Source organism: Pungitius pungitius, chromosome 1 (genome assembly GCF_949316345.1).
Source record: "Pungitius pungitius chromosome 1, fPunPun2.1, whole genome shotgun sequence".
Taxonomy (NCBI): Eukaryota; Metazoa; Chordata; class Actinopteri; order Perciformes; family Gasterosteidae; genus Pungitius; species Pungitius pungitius.
In genome coordinates this window covers 1,845,719-1,864,710 of record NC_084900.1, presented here as the reverse complement: position 1 = coordinate 1,864,710, position 18,992 = coordinate 1,845,719, and the positions used below count along the sequence as shown (strand labels likewise).

The window sequence follows — 18,992 nt, the reverse complement described above, 5'->3', positions numbered from 1 at the left end:
GAAAAATCTCCCCCACTGGTTGTTGGTAAATAAACAAAAAGCTGCAGTACAGAAATGTCCTCACTTTGAGACATTCATACAGTTCTTTTATAAACTAACATTCATGTCAACATGCAGGTTCAAAAGAACAGTGTTTTCCTTTAAAAAGGCACTAAGCTTTGGTTCTCTTACTCATGAGTAAGTGGAGGGTGGAGGCCTCCATCATGTTCTCTTCTTACATTCCCCCCCTTGAGTCGTGACTTCTCTGCTATCATTTCTTTTTGTTTCTCATTCTAAAGGCTTCAGATAACGCACCAATTCCATTATTTGTTATTGGGGAACTTGTCACATATTCCATCACATATTCCATCACATGACACGCTGATTGGATGCCACACTGATGAACAACCAGTAGAACCAGTGATCCTCTGGGAGTCGACTCATGAAACATCAAACACCTTCATCACATCAAGCCTCCATTGGTTCTGTTAATGAGTAAATGAGAGATAATCAGTGATGATCCACTTGATCCTCTGCAGATTTGTGTGCAGTGTGGAATGGTTCCGTTGGTCATGTGATCACAGCGATGACTGTCCAGCTGGGACTGAACCAGTAACCAGCAGCGTAAAGGCTTTGGTCTCGTTTGGTGCTTTCATTGATTGTCACATTTAAAAAAAGTACATTCCACCCCAGAAGTGGAGCTGAGATGCTTTTGACTTCATATGAAGTTACGCTTTGAATCACAGGGCGTGTTGTTCCACCTTTAGTGTTTCCCTTTATTAAAGCCCGACTGGATCAAGTTCCTGTTGTTGATGTTCTTTTGTTCTTCATCATCTCACCTGGGACGTGGATTCACAAACTGCAGTTCTCACTTTTACATTTTTTTTTACGGAACTGTGCAGACGGAACCTTTCAACATAACACAATACACACATTGTCACACTCACACACACACACACATGTACGTATATATATATATACTGTATACCTTATATATGTACTGTTATCCCCTTGACATATTCATTTTCATTATACGGGTGGATGAAATCCAGCATTCTGATTGGTTGACGGGGTGTACTGTATTGAGTAATGTACATACCTGTTTACATTTACCTGAGCGTTTCATATCATTGTGCACTAACCCTACTAAATATTAACATGATGGCCGACTACAACTCGTATGCAGAGAACATCTGGAATGTGGCCTGATCTGTTTCATCTCTCTCTCTCTCTCTCTCTCTCTCTCTCTCTCCCCGCAGAGGCCAACCGCAAGACCTCAGAGCCGGTGAGACAATGGTGGGTCGTCCTCTACGTGTTCGCCGGGTTGTCCGTTGCCATGGCGACTGCGCTCAACCTCCTTTGTTGCTTTGGACTGTTGGGTTCAAATAATGAAGAAACACCCGATGGACGGGAGACATTTGAATGAACAGTTAAAATCAAAAGTATTTAATAAATTAAATGGTGTTAAAAGAACATCTCAGCTGAGGAGCTGCTGGTCTCCGCAACCAACAGGCCACAGGACGGTCTCAGACCCTCCCTAGACCGGGGCCCTTTCTCAATACCTGAGACGGCGAGAACGGACTTGCGTTCCCGCGAGAATAGACTCGGGAGACAGACTCGCAGGTTCGTGAGAACGGAGAACGGTAATTTCCGTAATTGGAACAGCAGCTGACTTGATGATGTCACCACGTCAGCTGGTCTTGCTAATACGCTAAGCTTTTGTCTCTTTTAGAGAAATGGTATATATAATATTGAGCACCATATATATAATCAGTCATAAAATAATTAGCTTTATCATTTTAGGAGGAGGTTGGATACAGTAACAAAAAATTAACTATTATACTAAAATATTTTAATCCACACACACCTACCGTTTGTCTTGTTACTCAAACATCAAGAGGCTGATAATCAGTGTAGTGGTCCTCATACAGCAAGCTGCTGACCACACATAAAAGATCTTACAGAGAACTATACAATAATTTATATGTGGAATTATTTTATTCATTAATATTATAATTCAGAGCTTCAGAGTTTCTTTGAAGTTCTGCTGCCGGTTTAGAGTTTTGAGGACTGTCCCCTCATGTCCTTTAATTAAAACATTGTTAGTTTTAATGCACAATGATGGACAATAAACAAGCTGCACTCTGCGGTTACAGACAAGACGTTAAAGTTACATTTAAACATGAAGTTATGAATCTAAACTCTGTCTTCAAATACGTAACCGGTGAACAACATCAGTCTCTGACACCACATTAAAACTTATGAAGACTCGTTATAGTACAGTTAAATCTCATGTATAACCGCTACGGAGACGTGAAAACCAGCGGAGCATTTCACAGAAGACTCGCCGAAAAAAGGCTGCTCTGTGCGGGCTGAGATGAGCTGACCGCCCGGTGCTGGAGGGTCTGACGGTCCGTGAACTACACCTCACATCTCCATCCACGGAGCAGACTGTTACGAAGGCTGAATGTTGACAAACATTTGCTTTAACAACAAAAGTTGCTTTAACAACTAACTTCAGTCATAAAATTACATTACGTTACTTAAATAAAGTAGTATTTATAAACTTCGACATAAAGTTGGGTTTATTTTCCTGTGTCGTTGTTGCCTGTTGCTGAGGTGAAATGCATTCTGGGATATTTGGCTCTCACAAGAACAGACGAGCCTGCTCCGAGCCATCCTTGGTAAAATGGGCGGGGCGAGTCACAACCGGGTATTATGACCGTTCTCGGCCAGATGCGGACTTTAGAATTGGAACAGTACTCGGGCTTCGACTGATCTTTGAGCTGTTTTTATCTAATGTTCTTTTCTGAGAGGCAGTAAGACGTCTGAAGTCCATCTAACATGGTCCAGCACTTTTAATATTAATGTGCAGGATACGTTTTATAACAGTGTTCATACATACATATTGATACAGTGTAATCAAACAGGAACACATTAACATTTGGGTTTACAGACACCAATCTGAAACATTGACAGATTTCTATCCAGAGGACTTGAGGTTAAGTCGGGTCCAACAGACGTTCAGAAACATCAGGAAGAAAGCGACTCCATTAGTGCGTCCCGCTCTCGTGGGCTTCACTGGAGGAACAAATGGGACTGCAGCTGGCGTGGTTGGTCCCTCCCTCTGATGGGTGCAGGTACCTTCACGCTGTGTTGTGGACCCAACGGGTCGCTGCGGCAGCACCCTGAGGATCGGCCAGTCTGGGGCAGTGGAAGCAGCTGATTGGTCAGTTTGGGGGAGGGGTGTCGCCCTCCAGAGCGTCTGAGATCATCCGGCAGAGCTGAGAGAACGGGGGACGGTCGTCGGGCCTCTGGAACAGAATTCAGGGTGTAAGTACCGAGCGTCAACAGGTTCAGAGGAAATCGGTACAAAGTGACCTCACATTTGATCAAAGGGTGGAAAAGGTTAAAAAAAAAAGAATACAAGAATCGAAACTTCAATCAGTTCCCTATCAGGGAAATTGAGTTGCGTGAAAACGCTGTGGGAACGGCCCTGCGTGACCGCGTCATGAAGCACGTGTGAAATCAGTCCAATGGCAAGCTGGTACGTCATAGGCGGGCGATGCCAGGACCAGGAAGCTATAAAGAGCCCCGAAACACAAGCCCATTCATCTCTGTGCCTTCATCAAGTGCGTGTGTGAATCTGACGATGGCTAGTAGCAAGCAACATTTCTCGCAGTGTGCTGCCCCCTGCACTTATCATTTATCTTGCGCGGCTGCGCCGTTTAGGACACCGGCATTGCCCACAAAGCCTTTGAGGACTACCTCTACGCTGGTGGGCAAAGCTTATTCGGCGGCAGGTCAGGCGGCTTCCTGCCTGCATACGATGGCGTTAGTTCAAGCGTATCAGGCGGAGCTGCTTGCGGACGTGGCCGAGGGGAAAGAATTAACTCCGGAGGTAGTTTGAGAACTACGGCACACGGCGGACTTGGCCCTGCTAAGGAGACGGCCAAGTCGGTGGGCCGCTCCATGAGAGAGGCACCTGTGGCTCAGCCAGTCAAATATGAGGGAGAAGGACAAGTCCTTTCTCCTTGACGCCCCACTCTCCCCGTCAGCCCCACTCTCCCCGTCAGCTCTCTTGGGGGACGCCATTGATACGGTCGTGGATAGGTTCCACGATGAGAGGCGGCAGCGGCATTTAATAAATACCTTCCCCGCCGACGGCGCATCCCCGGGGCTGTTTGTGAGAAGGGGCAGCACCGTCCGTCGATGAGCGCGCATCACCTGGCACAGCAAGAGAGCGTCGCGTCACGCGCACCCCCTTGCCGAAGCTAGGCCGAGACGCAGCGCTCTCAGACGGTGTCTTCGCGCGGTAGGGCTGGTCTGAGGACGGTCACTGCCGCCAAGAAGGCATCGTCTAAGCGGCCCTGACACCATGGTCACCAGGGCCCGGAGGGTGATCCCCATCGGGAGGGACAGCGCTTCACTGCACTACCCGGTGCTCCCATCCTCCTGGTACTCTCCAGGAGTCAGGCTGTTGTCGACGCAATCTTTTCAGAGCACGTCCGCTCGCTCCCTCCGAGGAGGGTTCTGGTGCTGCTAAACTAGTGTTTCCCTGCCAGTGCGCTGTTACAGGGCACTGTGTCTGCAGACCCGAGAGTTCCAGAGGCCAGTCTCGAGAGGCTGGTACCCTTAAGAGTTTCTGGGAGAGTGGCGAGACCTCTCCAATGTATCTCAATGGGTCCTGCGTACAATCGACAGGGGCTATGCCATCCAGTTCAAGAGGCGGCCGCCTCGATTCAGAGGGGTTCTACCCACAGTGGTAGACCCCCAGCAGGCTTTGGTAATGGAGCAGGAGGTACGGACTCTGCTGCAAAGGGGAGCTATAGAACGAGTTCTACCTCCCTGCAGGGAGTCAGGCTATTACAGCCGGTACTTTATTGTTCCAAAGAAGGATGGGGGTTTGCGTCTGATACTGGATCTACGCCAGCTGAATGCGGGCACGAGTAGCTTCGATCCTCTCTGCAGTCAAGCAGGCCAAGCTAGGCCAGCCACTCACTGTGAAACAGTTTCAGAGACTGTTGGGTCTGCTGGCAGCGGCATCCGGCGAGACCGTTCAGAGATGAATGGGCTTGTGTTTCGGGGCTCTTTATAGCTTCCTAGTCCTGGCGTCGCCCGCCTCGCCATTGGACTGATTTCACACGTGCTTCATGACGCGGTCACGCAGGGCCGTTCCCACAGCGTTTTCACACAGCGTCTCGTTCCCTTTAGGGAACTAAGGTTACATACGTAACCGAAGACGTTTCTATGCCAGCGATGGATCACATGACAGTCGTCCCAATAATCATCTACAACCCCCATTGAGACGAAATACAGACTTTAAATGAGCCGGCAACATGATGACGACGATGAAGAGGCGCTCACCTCCTGCCAGGTGAGCTGCATGATGTCGTAGATGGCGGCCGGGGCCATTTTGGGCCTGTAGAGGCGCTGACCCTTGGTCACCATGGTGACCACCTCGTGGTTCTGATTCTGCTCAAACGGCATGCGACCCTCGGTGAACACCTCCCACATCAACACCCCTGGGGACACACACACAGGAGCGAGGTGAGATGACTAGGTCTTTAGGTAGGTGTCTACGTCGGTGCTCCTGGACATTGGTGTCCTCACCGTAGGACCACACGTCCGACTTGCTGCTGTATCTGCAGAAGTTAAAGACCTCGGGAGGCGACCACTTCACTGGAAACTTGGCCCCCGACGAGCTGGTGTACTGGTCGTCCAACACGTATCTACCAAACACAGGCTTTAGGTCACTGGGTGGGGCGGAGGAATGGTTAGACAGAGGGGGGGGTCATAGTACCTGGTCATGCCGAAGTCAGACACCTTCACCACCAGAGAGTCGTTCACCAGACAGTTCCTGGAAGCCTGCGAGATGAAGGAAAGGAAATCGTTTGTCTCTCAGCTGTTTGACAAAGACGTTCCTGGTCCCCTGTGGATGAATCTAGATGGATATTCCCAGGAATGCCTTTTTTTAATATGAGCATGCTAATGATTAGCTTTAGCTCTACTGGGGGGAACCTGAACCCATCAGGAACTAGCTAGTGTTCAGAGTATCTGAGGAACCTGCAGTTACCAGGTCTCTGTGGATGAAGCCATGGGCCTCCAGGTGCTCCATGGCTTCGCTGATATCCAGGCAGATGCTCAGCAAGGACCCCAAACTGAAGCTGCCCCGCCGCTGCCTGAGGAAGTTCAGCAGGCAGCCGTGCTCCATGAACTCTGTGACGATGTAGATGGGCTTCTGCTGGCTACAGACTCCGTACAGCTGCACCAGCTTCGGGTGGGACAGCCTCCTGGAGAACACACCGTCGTATCAGAGACCGGGACGAGTGGAACAAGTGGATCTTCACCATAAACCCTCCTCACATCATGACTTTAGCCTCCTCGATGAAGTCCTCCTCGTACATGGCACCCGCCCTGATGGCCTTGATGGCCACTCGGTGCTGAGCTCGCCACTTTCCGAGCCTCACCACGCCGAACTGACCGCTGCCCAGCTCCTTCATGAAAGTCAACTCGCTGGGGTTGATCTCCCACTTCTCTGGAGGGAGGAAGAGGAAGAGGTTAGTCCACGGATGAACCCACGTTTAAAGATGGAGGCGCTGGTCGGTCAGCACTCACCGTAGCTGAAGCCGGCGGTGGACGGAGCAGACTTGTCCTGCTTCCCCACAGGATACCGCAACCTGGCAACTAGACCTGCCATATGGACCAGGAGTTCAGACGGGCAGATTTAGTAAGTTCATGACCAAATACTTACAGAACTAAAATGTTAAAATGAATATATCCATGAACAAAACCCTGCGAAAGGGTTGGAGTTGGACGATGTTGTGTTAGAGACCTGTCAATCAGCGATAGGCCCCGCCCTAAATCGTCCTGCTTTATGGTCTTGGACTCTAAATGGACCATATTTTACTAAACAAACATCATGCTGTATTGAAGATGACTTGAAACTAGACATTGAGACCATAAACTCATGTTTACTGAGGGAATACATCAAGAGAGAAGTAGTTATTTTCTCAGAGACGTCTGTGGGACCAGAGGAGGACGGCCCCACAGAGCTGCCAGCGTGTCAGTAAATCCTCTCCTCACATCAGTAGTCGTGGGTGAAGGCCATGTCTACCTGCCGCGTTGTGTTTGTGGTACTCGATGAGGTCGGGGATGGAGCTGAACAGGTGTTTCTCCGCCAGGTAAAACTGTGGAGGCGAGCCGTGGGTCTCCTTGATGTGGTAATGTTTTATGGATGCAACGCCGCCCCTGCAAACACACAACAATCAACGATCACTGACTCACATCCAGCTTATACAGAAGAGATGCTGATACAAAGTGACCCGTTAAAAGTCCCTCAACAAATGTGTAAAACTTAAGGACTCCCCCCCGCACCCCCTCCCTGAGGGAGACGAGGCACGGTGTCCTCACCCTGCGGCGGACTTGGCGTACAGCGACACGGTGAAGGTCCCTGGGGTGCTGGAGTCTCGGACCATGAAGGCTCCTTCTTTGTCCTGCAGGGGGCGACGGAGAGGGTTAAAGAGGGGGGGGGGGGGTGAGGGGGGGGCGGGTCAGAGCGACATGAGTTTGTTTTCATCCCCATGACGAATGAGAAAGGAAAGGAACAAAGTGATAAAGTCGCTCACTTCGTTCCTTAGCAGCTCCTCGGCCTTGTTCCTGTTGACTTGTTTACTGTACCAACTAAAACAAACAAACAAACAACAACAACAGGTTGTTCTACGAGTCACAAAGGTGAAACCGCTTTAAGTGGAACGGCTGGAACAAGACGCACACAAACTGCACCAGGCTTCCGGACTTCTTCTCGCTGACGTAGTTACTCGGAATGTATCCGTCCTCCCTGTGGGACACAAGGAGACATCAGCTCACGCTTCACGGGGGGGAGAGGAGGAGTTAGGGGGGGGGCTGGAACTCACCCCTGCTGGTTGCGCGCCTTGTACCAGTTGGCGTCGCACTTGTCCAGGATGACGTACTCGCCTCCTTTGACCAGGCGCAGGTCGTGCGGCTCGGTGCCCGGGAAGTCGTACAGCGCCACCACCACCTCCTCTTCCTCCTCCTCCTCCTCTTCATCCTCCTCACCCAGAGGGAGAGGGGGAGGGGGCCGCTGGAGGAGGAGGAGGAGCAAGGTGTGTGCGTGTCTGCTTTTGTGTGCGTGTGTGTGTGTGTGTGTGTGTGTGTGTGTGTGTCGTTACCTTCTTGTTTTTGTTTTTCTCCTCTTCAGGAATCGGCGGTAAAGGTTTTCTTGAAACTAGAAAAAAGGAGGAACAGAAACTTTAAACTCAGCAGAAAGCACTCTGCAGTTTGACCTTTGACCTTTCACTGCCGGGTTCCACAGGTGAACAATCACTGAAGCAAGGCAGAACCTTCTGGTTTCCTGTTTTTAATTCTCAATCGAGCATTTCACAGTTTTCACAGTTTTTGCTTCATACGGCTGGTGACTGGAGGTGGAAGTACTTTAATTACTGCAGAGTGCAGGTTTAATGTACTTTAACTACATGTATCTCCTTGCTAATAATACTATAAATAGTTTACATTTAAAGTAAATAAAGGAGCTGGACTTTAGCACCACCAGAAAACAGCTGGAATACTGTTTGAATGTAAAGTGGAGCAGCAGAATGGAGCGTCACATATTGTGTACTCGGTGCCGAGTACACAAAGTACTTTTTAAGTCTTAATACTAGTGGAACAGGTGGTTTTCTTACTGTCTGCAAACAGGTTGTACTCCTCGCAGCCAGGGGCCTGTTTCTCCGCCTGGCGGCAGCAGAGCCACGCCCCTTCCTGCCAGAACTGAGGGTGGAACTTGGCGGAGACCACGGCGTTGTCTTTGATCTCTGCGGAGGAAAGACGAGGGTCACAAACACAACGCGGAGGACCGCCCACTTTCCCCCACGACTCGTGTAGCACCTGGACGTTAACCATTCGTGTCCTGCAGCACGGCATGATGTTGGAGCGCTGAAACTATACCCCCCCACCCCCCAGTGTGAAGAGCTATTTCAAACGTGTGGTTTTAGAAGTGTGAAACCGTCTCGGCAGCATCTCAACGTAGAATAGAGTAGAATAGACAGTGACCCTCCTTGAGGCTTTGGACCCAGATAGAATAGAGTAGACACTGACCCTCCTTGAGGCTTTGGACCCAGATAGAATAGAATAGAGTAGAGTAGACACTGACCCTCCTTGAGGCTTTGGACCCAGAGGCTTCTGCTGTCGTGGCTGGGGGCGAACACGTAGAGGATGTTGTTGTCGTACACCACCTGGACACAAGAACAGGACATTTAGAACCTTCCCGTCCAGAAGGTTTTCTCGAATGATTTGTCCGTCTTCATCGTGTTGAGCTTCCAGCGTTGTTCAGGACTCCTCTGCCGATGAAGGCTATGGGGGGAGGGGGGGGGTGGGGGGGCTGAAAAAACCAAGCTGCTAACAGCTAGTTTGGTTTCACCAAAGCATCATGGGAAATGTAGTTCTAGAATATAGCGCGTGGCAATTGGGTGGCAGCGAAGTGTCTCTAAAAGCAGTTTTGGGGCTTTGGGCCTCCTTGGAAACATGGTGGCTCCACCTCCAACGCCGATTGAAGGGCTCATTCGGTGCTGATGCGAAAGCACTACGGTTCTTAGTTTCAGGGGATTTATGCACCAATTAAAACATGGATACAAATATTTTGTATCAGATGGAAAAGGGCCACTGGCGCTTTAAGTAGAAGTGAAACTCATCACAATAATAAAGAGCTTTGCTGGAGCAGAACAGTATCAAAGTCTGACAATATCTAACCCACATGCTCCAAACCGGTCCAGCGTGAGGTCCAATCGTAGCTGACGATACGCAATAATAAGAGTGGAGCACGGCGCGGGAGGACTGCGTTGGTACCTGGAAGGGGTATTTGTTCTGGCAGGGCAGGAGTCCTCCTCCGTGCCTCACGATCTCGGCGCATCGGATGCGGCTCAGCTCGATCGTGCCTCTCCTGAACTTCTTCTGTGGGTGAAAAGGTGTATGTGTGAGTAAGTGAGTACACCAGGTAGGCGGGACGTATCCGTGCGGCTGAGACGGAGCACGGCGCCAACAAACACTGAGGCACCTCTCTGCGTCCATCGTAGTAGGCCAGCTGGCTCTCCGTCAGGACAAACAGTCGCTCCTTGTAGTTCAGCGGCGACGTCCTCTTCTTCTGCTGCGAGCGCTTGATGAGCATCTCCTCCAATAGCAGCCCGCCGCTCATCCTGGCCCCCGCCCGCGCCCTCAGCCCATTGGTGGACGTTGTCAGGACACGGCGGTCTGAGCTGAAGAGAAAAACGCACGCTTCTCCTCTCCGACACGTCGTCTTCTGCAAAACTAAACGCAGATATGGTGCTTTGTGTCTCTTTGTAGTTCTTCTTGTCATACAGAAATAATATTTTTGAAACATGAATCAATGTTGAGGCGTGTTTTATCTTCATTCATTCTGATGCATTCATTCATCACGAGGGAATGTACTTTATAAATAAATAAGACGTCCACTACTTGTGTTGAACCGCTTGTCCACGTCATTGATGAATAAAAATGATCGATTCATATACATATTCTGAAATGAGTCTGTGCAGAAGGAGTACTTAATATGTATTTTGATGTCCACTCTTATAAAACTGTATTTTTAGACTATATTACACTATCAATACTTTTACTAAAGTTTAACTAACTTGATCTCGGTGTTTTCAGACAGCACCTGAACGCAGCAGGAGGCGAGAAGCACCTGCTCTCAGGTAATTAAATGAACGTTAGTTCACCTTCGTGATTAAAGGTTGTTCGTACTCACGTGGGACCTCACTGTGGACGCCTTTCGTGTTTTAAGCTTCTGAGTAAACGCCTCGCGCGCCGTCACGTCCTTTGTACGTAACGTAGTCCTTAGTGTTGCACGTCGGGTTTTACTGTTATTTGCCGTTTTGGTGTCATTTGCCGTGCGCGGTTCCTGCCGCGAAGAGCTCGTTTGAGTTAAGTTTTAATTGATTTAAAAGATGAAACCGAGTGACGTCATTTAAACCCGAGCAGCGTGTCTCACCTCGCGTCGTCCCGTCGCCTCCTTCGGTCCCCGCGAGGCTGCTTCACGGCAGCGCGAGTCAGGAAATGAAGACGAGGGGAAGGACGTGCGCGCGCACACACGCACGCACGCACGCACACTTTACACCGAAGGGAGGTCAGTGCGCGTGCGTGTGTGCGCGTGTCAGAGAGAAAGAGGTCAGATCGCCTGACGTCTTTAGTCAGTGGAAATAAATGTGAAATGTTCTGCAGCCCCGAGACGGTTTTTAAATGATCGTTGGGACACATTTTAAGTTTCACACAAATTTCACACAATTTGAGCTCAGGATATTTGTTTAAAAATTGCGTAAGAGTCCTAACGTTCCTTTATGTTGAAACGTATCTGAGGACTTCCTGCGGGACGTTTTAGTTTCAGGATTTGAAAGTGACGAGTTACTAAAACAAAAGTTATGACACTTCAGATAGTTTAGACCAGCACTTTCTGGAATGTGTTGAAATTCACAGCAGGAAGTGAAGAAAGTTTCATCAAGTGTGTGTGTGTGTGTGTGTGTGTGTGTGTATACTTAAAATATACAGAACTTAAATTAAAATTATTAGCAATTTCAAATCAAAAAAATTCAGCAGTCAGCAGCTTGATTTTTAATTTGAAAATCAGATTGCAGATGTTATCTGTGTGAACAAATCACCAGGTTCTTCATTCATGGCACCATCTCCTCTCGAATCATTCTAGTATTAGTATTAATATTAGATGTAGCAATGGAAGCCACGTTCGTTTTATTCGGGGCCATTGTTTTGATTTGTTGCTTTCTGATGCGTTCAAGGACGCTCGGGCATCTGAGTGTTATTCCTCCTGCGGTTCAGACTATCAGGAAACATTCGGCACATCTTTTAGAATCTAGTGAATACATTAAAGGCACGACTTTTACAAAAAATATGTCAGTTTGCATGTGTGCATGCAGTTTATTCTAAAGATCTGATATTCCATAGAGTTTTATGATCCATTAATCTATTGAGTGTTGATATCTTATTCCATAGTCATATGACATATTATTCCATAGAGTGTAATGACTCTGATTAAATTGCACTTTCTTGTTTCTTGTTCTTCTGAGTCTGCATCCTTATGGTTGAAATGCACTTATTGTAAGTCGCTTTGGATAAAAATATGACAATAACACTATTCCATATAGTGTTATGATATATTATTCCATAGAGCGTTATGACATTTCTCTGTAGTCATAAAACATGAGCTGCTTGTCAGACGTAACAATAATACTGAAGCAGAAAAAAACAAAAGCAGAAGAAGTGACCTAAAGATGAAAAGTCGCGACTATTTGTGTTTAGATGAAAAGAGACCAAAGCTTTAACCCCTCTGAACATCAACAAATGTCTGTATTCATGAATGTTTATTGAAAAAAAGCCTTTTTCGGGGACTATAAATGGAACATTTGTCGCCATGTTGTTTTTCCTCTAGTCGCGCTGAGACGGATGCTTCGTGGTTTCCATCACGTCATCCTTTCACTTCCTCTCTCTCTCTCTCTGCCATCTTTCCCACCTGAGTGGCATCACATCGGTGAAAGCAACCAGAGACACGTTGACCTCGACGGAGCGAAAGAGGAAGATGAAGAGGAGCTGAAGAAGAAGAACGTGACCACGGAGGCCGTCATGATTCACTCAAGTAAGCAGCTTCAAAATAAACCTTTAACAAATGAAAGTGGATGAGTGTCAGCGTGTGATTCAAAGGTTTGAGGGGAACGAGGACGTCTGGTTTTGTGGGGTATATGTATTTATATGATTGGGGCGGCACGTGGTGGGGTGTTCAGCACTGTCCTCACAGCCAGAAGGTCGTGGGTTCTGTGTGCGGTCTGCATGTTCTCCCCGTGTCTGCGTGGGTTCTCTCCGGGTTCCTCCCACACGCCAAAGACGTGCTCTGGGGATCAGGTTGTTTGGTACCTGGTAACCCTGAGTGCAGCATAAGCGGTTTTGGCTGACACACACAGGTTTGAAGATGGATGGATATAGTTATAATATCTCCTTCTGGAATGTTTTGCAGAAGAAGGCAGTTTCCTAAATACTCAAGGAAAGTATTCTACTTATTACTTAATATGTATAAAATCCACATAAACTGGTTTATTCCCCCCGTTTATTAAACATTTATTCCCCAAAAGCCCAAATATCAGGTGATCAGTCTGGATCTTGAGATGTTGGTTCACAAAGAGTGCGTCTCTCCAAAGCGCACAGCTGTATCTCTGGGGCTTTTATTTTGGCGGTTGAGCACGTGACAGTCTGTAGGTGTGCATTTGTCCTCCAATGAGTTTAATTCACATAAGCTGGAACAGGAAGACGTGTGAGACAAAAAAGTGACCAACGCACACAGAACCACACACAGACACCCACACAAACACCCACACAGACACACACGCACACACCTGCAGATGAAAGAGAGAGTGAGTTAGTTTTGAAGAAATGGAAACTATACTTCCTGACAAAGACCTCCTACTCAAAACCACAAAGACTTCAACTAGAACTGAACGGTTTATGTACATTAGCATGTTGTTAGTAGTTTATTGTACTTTTTATTGTACTACTGGTAATAATTGTATTCTGTTTAATATACTAGTATATGAAATAGATGTTGTTTGAGTTGTTACATTTTAATCCATTATCAATTTTATTTCATTGTATGTGAGTTGTATAATTCTATATTTTATTAATCTAAGTTTCAAGTCGTTTTATTACTACTTTCATCATAGCTTATTATTAAATACAGATTCATTATTTTTAAAGACTTTAAAGACCCTTTGATCCACGTGAAATCATAAAGATCGAACAGTTTGATTTGAGTATTTATAAACTGAAGAAGCATTATCCGGCCTCTAGTGTGACGTCGTGTTGTCTGTGCTCCTGCAGATCATTCCATCCACTCGGTGTTCTGCTGCTGCTGCAGCGTGCAGAGCAGGTACCAACGCCTTCTTCTACACAAACTAACTCGCTGCCAAACAGCTGCAAAAACATCTGTATTCTGATTGGCCTCCGCAGGGAGATCAGCACCCACATGGAGCTGGAGGGAAGCGCCTCGCTGTGTTTCCAGAGCAGACGCTACCCGGGGCACGCCAGCAGGGTAAGACGAGGTGCGCGTGCGTGTGTGTTTGTTGTGTCTCGTGTTTTCATGCGTGGACGTGTTTCCTCTCAGGGCGACAGGTCCAGGAAGAAGCTCCCGCTCCCGCCCCCCGACGACGAGCACGGCGAAGGTCAGGGGCTGCTAACCGTGGTCGCCATGTACGACTTCACCGCCAAGGAGGACACCGACCTGACACTCAAACAGGTACGCGCACACACACACACACACACAATCACAGGAGGGGTGCGTGATGATGCAGTGCGTTGCGTCCACAGGGAGAAGAATACGTGATCCTTCACAAGCAGGACCAGCTGTGGTGGAGAGCGCAGGACAAACACGGGTAATCGAAGAGAGTTAATACGACATCTATTCATTCATTTGATTCCGTTAATTACACAAGACGTAACATACCAAGGAGTTCAGTGGTTCACACCAACCATCTTTAAACCAATTGTGATGAAGCCGGCGTTCGTGCTCCCCAGAGGATAAAATTCAATAACCCTGGTGACCTTTCATGAGGCGCCATCATCGGGTCAACATATTAATGGGTGACGCACTTTAGCATGCTAACACGCTAAGCTAAGATGCTGAACGTCTCCTCTCCAGCAGGTGACCCCAAACTTCCCCTTTGGCCTTTTTTGGGCCACATCTACCAGCTCAGACCGGGTTCTCCTTTGCACCTCCCCCTCGCATCTCTATGGGAGACGTTAGCCCCCCTCCTGAGGAAACCCATTTTTCGCAGCTTGTTGGCAGCTCGTGCGCGTGACCGTAGGTGAGCGCAGGAACGACGATTGAACGGTCTTTTACGGCCCCCACTGCTCCAGTTCTCAGGCCAAACTCCCCCTCCATCTTCCCCTCAATCGCAAACAAGTACTTTGATTTACATTGTAAAACGTCTTTTGGTAGCCAGAGAATCGCTATAAAAAAACATAAAGCTGCTGAATGTCAGCGTGCTAGCATCCCGGTGCTAGCATCCTGGTGCTAAGAGGCTTTTGAGTTTAAAGGAGCTGTGTTCTTTCATCAGGAATAAAGGATTCATTCCCAGCAACTACGTGACCGAGAGAAACAGAATCGAGGCGAACTCGTAGGTTTTATTACACAATTCAGATATTTTCATGTTTGTTTTTTAAACCAAAGGTTTTGTGCTTTTAACTCAAACTGCAGTAACGTTTAAATATTGATCGAAAGGCCACAATTTAAGTAAAGATTTTGTTTCTCTTTCCTTCTTGCAGGTGGTACTGCAAGAATATCACCAGGACAGAAGCCGAGCAGCTGCTGAGACAGGAGGTATGCTACCTGTCCATCTACATGTCCATCCACCTGTCCTTCAACCTGTCCATCTACATGCCCATCTATCAGTCCATCTACCCGTCCAACTACCTTTCCATCCACCTGTCGGAAACAATTAATCAATTAGTCAGTTTTGAGAAGAATAACCCTTTTCAATGATTACTTTTTATTTTCCATTTTTAAAGTAATTTGGCAATCTTTAGTTTTAGGAGACAGGAAAACAAGCAACATAAAGACGTATATCAATAATAAAAAAGAGATAGAATTGTAGTAAAAGTAACCAATGGTTTGTTTTCCAGGACAGAGAAGGAGGTTTCGTGGTGCGGGAGTCTAGTCAGAAGGGAGTCTACACCGTCTCCGTCTACACCAAAACATTAAGGTGATCCCCACCCAACTAAAGCTATGATCATAACATCCAGAGTTAATCTTTACCCCGAAACTAAACTTTATTTTTGCGTGTGCAGCGCTAACGGGGTCATCCGCCACTACCAGATCAAGAAAACTGATGCGGGTCAGTTCTTCTTGGCTGAGAAACACATCTTCAGCTCCATCCCTGACATCATCCAGTACCACGAGCACAACGCAGCAGGTTGGTACCACCCAGCGCTACCTGCTATGCTACCTGCTATGCTATGCTACGTGCAATGCTACCTGCTGTGCTACGTGCTATGCTACATGCTGTTGCCTCGTGTGGCTAACGCTCAGTTGGCCTGGTTGGGTGCGTGTGTGCAGGTCTGGTGACCCGGCTGCGGTACCCGGTGGGTCCAATGGGACGGTGTGTGCCGGCCACGGCAGGATTCAGCTCAGGTGAGCAGCTGACAATTATCAATTAATAAATTATATGTAACACAATTATAACACTCTTACAAATAAATGTGTAGAATGATGAAGTGTAATACATGAGCTGAATACACCACTTTGTTCCTTTAAAAAAGAAAAGGATTCAAGATGATGTCCTCTTCCTCCTTCTTCCTCTTCCTCCCTCGTTCCCTCCCTCCAGAGAAGTGGGAGATCAACCCCAGCGAGTTGACCTTCATGAAGGAGCTGGGCAGCGGTCAGTTCGGCGTGGTGAGGCTCGGAAATTGGCGAGCTCAGCACCGAGTGGCCATCAAGGCCATCAGGGCGGGAGCCATGTTCGAGGAGGACTTCATCGAGGAGGCTAAAGTCATGATGTGAGGAAGGGGGAAGATGGAGGACAGGAACAAGAAGTTTTGATCCTTGTGGTCCACACAGTAAGTGAAGCAGTGTGTTGTTGTGTCTTCCAGGAGGCTGTGCCACCCTAAACTGGTGCAGCTGTACGGCGTTTGTCTGCAGCAGCGCCCGATGCTCATCGTGGCCGAGTTCATGGAGAACGGCTGCCTGCTGAACTTCCTGCGGCAGAGGAGGCGGAGTCTGAAGAAGGAGTGGCTTCTGTCCATGTGCCAGGACGTATGCGAGGGCATGGAGTACCTGGAGGCTCAGAGTTTCATCCACAGAGACCTCGTGAGTCACTGGGGTTTACTTGTACAACTACTAACACCACAACATATACTCCACTACGGGTAAAGTTAACTGCTAAGTAACTGTCAATTAATTGTGTAGAGCTAAATCTACTTAAAGTGGAATGGTCCCAGGGTTTCTATTATTATATCTGGTGTATCTGTATCAATAGCTACCTCTGAGATGTAGTACGGCAAAAAGTAAAATATTGACATTTAAAAGGGATATTTGAAGATTACCTGGTGGTTTCTCCAAGTGATTTCTGGTTATTTCTCTCTCATCCAGGCCGCGAGGAACTGTCTGGTTAACAACTTCAATGTTGTGAAGGTCAGCGACTTTGGGATGACCCGGTATGGCTGCCTCTTTATCGGATGTATGGTCATTCAGATTACAACGGTAAATGCTGTGTCACGTCTCGGGTGTGCTTCGCAGTTGTTGTGACTCTGTGTTTCCTGTCTGCAGGTACGTTTTGGACAACCAGTACACCAGTTCATGTGGTGCCATGTTCCCGGTGAAGTGGTCTCCTCCGGAGGTTCTCCACTACAATAAATACAGCAGCAAGTCGGACGTCTGGTCCTTCGGTGAGGAGCCACAGCGCCTCTTCATAGTCGCTCTAACGGACTCAGGACCTCACACTTAGCTGGAGGCCGAGTAAAGTAGTAGTGAGACCTCTCAGAGACGGAGGAACTGCGTTGCTAGTTTCTGTATCTTTGAAACCTAAGCATGGAGGAGTTAGCGAGTTACCAACCACTTAGCTAGCTTGCTAAATCCGGTGCTGCTTTCATGCTACACTGGTTACAGAAAACTTCTGCTCATGTGACAACTGTGGAAGAATTAAGTTATACAATTTTACTCATTTAGCTGCTAGCTAGTTAGCTAGCGGGCTAGCTGCTTCCAGCGCTTTGTAATGCTACACTGGTTTCACAAAATGCCCTGGCAACTGGCTAGTGAGCTACAGCGAGCAGGCATTAGCAAAGGGGAGCTAACAAGTTAGCTAGCAACTAGCGATGCACAAGTTAGCTAGCTTAACATTAAGAGTTGGAATTATTTCATCAGTTTAGAAAACTCTAGCTATATTCTTTTTTTCGCCCTAACAAAGTCAGACAGGTAAAGTGAAATGTAAATATCATGGAAGCAGCGGTAGCAGTATTAGGTTGTGTTTGTTGCTTTGTGTGCAGGTGTGGTGATGTGGGAGATCTACTCGGAGGGCCAGACCCCGTTTCAGAACCGCTCCAACATGGAGGTGGTCAACGACATCACTCGGGGGATCCGGCTGTACCGGCCGCACGGCGCCTCGCAGCCGGTCTTCTCCATCATGTACCGCTGCTGGCACGAGGTACTCGCCGAGCACCCACTCGTTCATTTATTGTGTTTCAGCAGTAAAATGAGAGGCATGTAAGGATGTAAACTACTGAGGTTTGATCGTAATCCCTGAAACTTTCAACCACTTTTGATTTGTTGACCTTGGAGTCACAATTTTCTTTTTCTTTTTCTTCTTCGTTGGTGATGGTGGTGCAGAAGCCTGAGGGTCGGCCTTCTTTCTCAGAGCTGCTGGAGGAAGTCAGAAAACTGGCAGAAAATCCGGAGTAACACACAAACACACTTATTTTTCAGCTAATTACTGTTTCCCATGAACTGAATGATGTCATTGTAAATAACTGTCATTTTTATCAAAGCCCTTTTAGATAACTTTTTCACAGATGTTTTTTTTTATCATTTATATAAGCAGCGACATAGAAAATACATGTAAAGAAATGTATATAATGTGAATTAATCTAATGTTGAACATTTCAGGATCTCATTAAAGCACAATAATTGCCCCTTTGTCCCCAAAAATTAGTTACAGCAATGGTACTTCAACGTATGACTATTTTTACTGTGCACTCAACACTGGGTAAAACATATATTGCATACCTGCCAACTTTTCAAAAAACCTTGGAGTGAGATTTTGTCGGGGTGACTAAAATCCTGCCACGCACACAGCCACACAAGTTGGTGGCTCATATATCAGAGAATTTGAATTAATTAATTTGCTGTTGAACCCGTGTTGTACCCTGCATTCTGGTGATTTGTGGGGAGGCACAAAGCCATTGATATGGGCAGCCTATTGGAGATGGACAATATT

At 47.5% G+C, this 18,992-nt stretch overlaps 2 protein-coding genes across 3 annotated transcripts; one reads left to right on the top strand and one right to left on the bottom strand.

Moving 5' to 3' along the window:
• Nucleotides 1-2,819: 2,819 nt before the first annotated feature.
• Nucleotides 2,820-11,074, bottom strand: tec (tec protein tyrosine kinase). Of its 2 annotated transcripts, XM_037479920.2 has the most exons (19): nucleotides 11,003-11,059; nucleotides 10,760-10,912; nucleotides 10,049-10,299; nucleotides 9,841-9,945; nucleotides 9,149-9,230; nucleotides 8,682-8,810; nucleotides 8,172-8,227; nucleotides 7,896-8,083; nucleotides 7,754-7,819; nucleotides 7,608-7,662; nucleotides 7,393-7,475; nucleotides 7,097-7,230; nucleotides 6,598-6,672; nucleotides 6,346-6,517; nucleotides 6,056-6,272; nucleotides 5,783-5,847; nucleotides 5,593-5,711; nucleotides 5,347-5,504; nucleotides 2,820-3,293 (listed from the first exon to the last, which is right to left on the bottom strand). In XM_037479920.2, the coding sequence occupies exons 3-19, from the start codon at nucleotides 10,184-10,186 to the stop codon at nucleotides 3,210-3,212; spliced, it is 1,926 nt and encodes a 641-aa protein (XP_037335817.2). In that variant the 5' UTR covers nucleotides 10,187-10,299; nucleotides 10,760-10,912; nucleotides 11,003-11,059; the 3' UTR covers nucleotides 2,820-3,209. The 2 variants fall into 2 exon arrangements, with proteins under 2 accessions (XP_037335817.2, XP_037335816.2); XM_037479919.2 differs by lacking the exon at nucleotides 10,760-10,912 and having other exon boundaries at nucleotides 11,003-11,074.
• Nucleotides 11,075-12,239: 1,165 nt separating this feature from the next.
• On the top strand, nucleotides 12,240-18,780 carry txk (TXK tyrosine kinase). Its single transcript, XM_037479952.2, has 16 exons — nucleotides 12,240-12,655; nucleotides 13,888-13,936; nucleotides 14,017-14,098; nucleotides 14,171-14,302; nucleotides 14,374-14,438; nucleotides 15,123-15,182; nucleotides 15,331-15,385; nucleotides 15,688-15,767; nucleotides 15,853-15,977; nucleotides 16,121-16,195; nucleotides 16,389-16,560; nucleotides 16,654-16,870; nucleotides 17,153-17,217; nucleotides 17,330-17,448; nucleotides 18,046-18,203; nucleotides 18,386-18,780. The coding sequence occupies exons 1-16, from the start codon at nucleotides 12,466-12,468 to the stop codon at nucleotides 18,455-18,457; spliced, it is 1,716 nt and encodes a 571-aa protein (XP_037335849.1). The 5' UTR covers nucleotides 12,240-12,465; the 3' UTR covers nucleotides 18,458-18,780.
• Nucleotides 18,781-18,992: the final 212 nt, after the last annotated feature.